Genomic DNA, 4,230 nt, shown 5'->3' on the forward strand with positions numbered 1-4,230 from the left:
ACAATGTCTTCACTTAATCCCGGCATGTAATCATAGGACGAAGCAAAAACTTCTTTGAATTCCTTTAATAGGGCAATTAATTCTGCACGCTCTTCGGGAGTTAATGTTTTGCCAATTCGAATTTCCCGAATTAGGGTTTCATCACCAATATTAATGGTCTCGATTTCCTCTTCGAATGGTTTTGCTCGACGCTGCTCCTCCTGCCTAATCATGTGTTTGATTTCAGGGGGAGTTTCGTCGGCATCCTCATTAGAGGGGGAGTCTTGATTATTATTATTATTATCAATTTGATCAGATAAAGAAGCAGAAATTGAAGTAGAGACAGGCGAATAAAAAGAAGAGTCTTTTATTTCATTCAAAGAAATCGAAGTTACATCTGTTGACGCGCCTTCAATGGGCTCAGTATTGAAACATTTAGAAACCTTTACAGACTCATCATCAGACTGGACTATCGTATGAACAGACTTGACAGACTCGGTAGACTCAACAGAAGATGCAACGGACTCCGCATCGGACTGAACAATGTCATCAGGAAACTCCTCATCAACCGGCTCGATCACAACTGTACCTAGGAACTCCAGTTTGTGAGAGGTCCCTCGGCTGGGGTGATAAGGCTTTCAGGATCAAGGATCAACGCATCTCCTCCGATCATGGCTACAATCGGTAACTCAACCTGGAACAGGGAATTATGAAGACACGGCTTAAGGATATCAGCCCAATCAACCTCCGGTTCGATCTCATGAATCTGCAAACTCGGGTATTCATCTGGCAGCTCCATATCGAAAAATATCTCAAACCCCGGCAACTCTTGCTCTGTTGACTCATCAACCCACGGCTCTGCGAACCCACAGAATGCAAAGTCATCTCCCTCTCTGCGGTACTTACCATTTCTGATCAGACTAAATGATTTCATCGGCAGCTCTAGACCCCGGCGACGGAGCTCGGACCATTTCCGCATGTAATTTCTCATTTCTCTAATCTCATCACGAGAAGGTTCATATCCGAGTCCGAACAGCCCTTCATTCTTTCTCATTACAGGCCATTCGACTATCCCCTGATGATTGCGACCCAGACCTGCACCGGGAAGGTACCCCTGTTTACGCATCATCTTTACAACCCGGGGATTAGTGTTGGTGAGGAACAAAATCTCTTCATTCTTTGATTTTTCAAATGATATGGCTGTGACTTCTACAGAGAACCCGGTCAGACTAACGTCACCTTTCTTTTCTGAGGTACCCTCTTGCAAAATTTGGCTTACCTCCAAATCAGGATCACCCTTGACTGTTATCACCCTGTTGTTTCTGATGAACTTCAGTTTCTAGTGCAGTGAAGAAGGTATAACTCCAACCTTATGGAGCCAAGGTCGACCAAGCAAGAGAAGGAAAGACGCTTTGATATCGAGCACTTGGAATTCTACTTCAAAGATTTCTCCTCCTATCAGAATTTTGGTTGCTAGCGTTCCAATAACATCGCGTCTGGTACGTCATACGCCAAAATTCCTTGATCAGAAGGGATGAAGTCATTCGGCCCAAATCCCAGGACAGTAGCAGTGGCTAACGGACATACGTTCAGTGCGGACCCGTTGTCAACTAATACATCTGGAACCTTCTTACCGTTACAGACAACAGTGATCTTCAGTGGACGCGTATGATTATGACCCTCAGATGTCAGATCTTCATCAGTGAAAGAAAGAGTCTTGGACACCATCGCTACCAAACCAACAAGTTCATCAGATGTAATATCTACAGATACCTGTGCAGCATTCAACTCTCTTAGTACAACTTGACGGTGCTTTGGGGAAGCCATAAGCAAACCCCAAATTGAAATATTAGCCTGGGTCTTTTTGAGTTGCCGTAAAAGACTCTCATCCTCTTCTTCGCAACTCGGCTTGTTCTGCTTCTGCGCTTCTGCGGCCCTTACGACTTCAGCTGGGTTATCGGCTCTCAACTCAACAGGTTTGAAGATCCGCCCACCACGAGTAACATGGCGGACTTCGTCACATTGGTCGTTCAAGAAATCAAAGTCATCGTCATCAAAGCTCAGAACATACGGAACCACATCTTGAACTTCCTCTTCATCACATTGAAGGATGTAGGGACCAGTAGAAGACTCAGCATAATCATCTTCATCTCCACCAAGCACAGTCGGTGAATCGGAAGCGATAGCACAAATCAAGGAAGCAGGGTCAAGAATAGGCTCTTCAGTAAAAACTGCCCCAACTGTAGGTGGAGGGCGCGCAGCATGAGCTGGTAATGGATTCCGGGTAGTGTTTGGCATAAATACAGTGATTTTTTTCGCTTCTATCATATCCTGAATTTTATGCCTCAAGGCCATGCAGTTATCTGTTAAGTGCCCTGTTCCTTGATGATATGCACAATGCTGATCTTCACGCCAATATCTGGGGAGAATAGGTGGTGGAAGTCTCGGTTCTAAGAGAGTGATCTTTTTGTCTCTTAGTAACTTCTTGAGAGCGAGAGATAAAGGGTAAGGTAGCGGATCAAAATGCCTTGGCGCTTTCCTCGTTGGCTGCTCTGTCTCTGCTACAACTCTTCTCACCGGGCGCGCAACAACCATATTGTTAACTTCAGGCTTTGAAACTACCATTGGTTTCTTTCCATTCCTCGGATCAAAAGATGATTTCCCCAGAGAACCCTTCAACAACGCATCTTCAGTTATGGTTCCTGTCTTGATCAAGTGATTGAAGTCAGAATAATACTGCGTCGCCATGAAGTGGTAATACTGCGGAGACAGGTTCTTGACCACAATTTTGATCTGATCTTCTTCAGAAGGGCGGTTAGTCATCTGGGCCGCTTTTCTCCTCCATCTTCTTACAAAAGACATAAATGTTTCCTGGGGTCCTTGCTTGATTGCTTTTAGATCCCTCTTTGTAACCTCTATCCCTTCTTCCATCGAGAATTGCTCAACGAACTTGTTAGCAATTTCGTCTAAAGTTCCGAGTTCTTCGGGTTTCAGATGAAGGAACCACTTCTTAGCTACTCCTGTTAGAGACATCGGAAACACTTTAGCGATCTGCTCTGGAGACAGCCCATACCCTTCTAAATTTGAAATGAACGACCTCAGATGACTCCACGGGCACCCCGTCCCATCATATTTATCAAAGTCTGGCATTCTGAATTTTGGAGGAAGGGTGACACCAGGAAAAAGGGAAAAATCAGACATATTGACCTTCTTTGGTCCCTTAACTTGCATGCTTTCAACTTGTTGGGTCAACTTTTCAACTTTATCGACCAATTCTTTCTCCTTGCCTGGCTTAGCTGAGTGCGGAAGACAATTCTCCTCTACATATTGCTCGTCATAGAAATCATCTTCAGGGGAAATGACAGACCGATTAAAGCCTGGAATCACATTAGTAGGATTTTGGACGATAGGTGCTTTCGAGGTAGCGGCTTTCTCGCTCTTCAACTGAGTAACCTTTTCCTTTAAGGTAGATACCTCTCTTGTAAGGTTCCTCATCTTGTCTCTCATTTCAGCCAGCATCTCATTTGACTCGGCCATTTGGTTAAGACTAGGGGAGATAAGTGGAAATAAAGCTGGTGGGAGAGGTGAAGAAGATCTACGACTTAGCCTCGACGTAGAAGATTGCCGGGACCAAGTAGGCTGTGAAATGGTAACTTTTTTCGAAGCAATGGCTATTGCTTAACTCAGACTCCTGAAATGGAAGTAAGAACACTAATTTAAATTAAGATAATCAGAAAGAATGTTATGCACAAATTGAAACGAGGGATAATACAGACACATCTCTCCTCTAGGTAAGAACCAGCCGTACAACAATTGTAAGAAGGGTCATGACGGCCCATCAAACCTAAACGGATAACCATCACACTTAGGGTGTTTCAGATAAAAATCCGACAGCATAACGACCTTACAAAAGGATCATGGCATGGTAAACTCCTGGTTTATCACTAACACTAGAGCATAAAGTCATACTCAGAAGGTTTTAAATAAAATCCGGCAGCATAACAGCCCCGTAGAAGGATCATGGTAAGGTAAGCTCATTGTTCCTCAATAACCCTAAAGAATACCGGTCACACTCAATATATTCTGGGTAAAATCCGGCAGCATAACGACTGTACAAAGAGATGTGATAAGGTAAGTACATGGTTTTGCTACCAGCCTAAAAAGACGATGACCACACTCAGGACATTTAGAGAAAATCCGGTAGCATAACAGCTGTACTAGGAGATATGGTACGGTAAGCACATGGTTTAT

The 4,230-nt window shown here is 44.0% G+C and overlaps 1 protein-coding gene across 1 annotated transcript; it reads right to left on the bottom strand.

The window, feature by feature from the left end:
• Positions 1-568: 568 nt before the first annotated feature.
• On the bottom strand, positions 569-3,516 carry LOC143850624 (uncharacterized). Its single transcript, XM_077359851.1, has 2 exons — positions 1,483-3,516; positions 569-1,318 (listed from the first exon to the last, which is right to left on the bottom strand). The coding sequence occupies exons 1-2, from the start codon at positions 3,514-3,516 to the stop codon at positions 569-571; spliced, it is 2,784 nt and encodes a 927-aa protein (XP_077215966.1).
• Positions 3,517-4,230: the final 714 nt, after the last annotated feature.

Source organism: Tasmannia lanceolata, unplaced genomic scaffold (assembly GCF_043159265.1).
Source record: "Tasmannia lanceolata isolate RefF3 unplaced genomic scaffold, GAP_Taslan_0.1 ptg000018l, whole genome shotgun sequence".
NCBI classification, from domain to species: domain Eukaryota; kingdom Viridiplantae; phylum Streptophyta; class Magnoliopsida; order Canellales; family Winteraceae; genus Tasmannia; species Tasmannia lanceolata.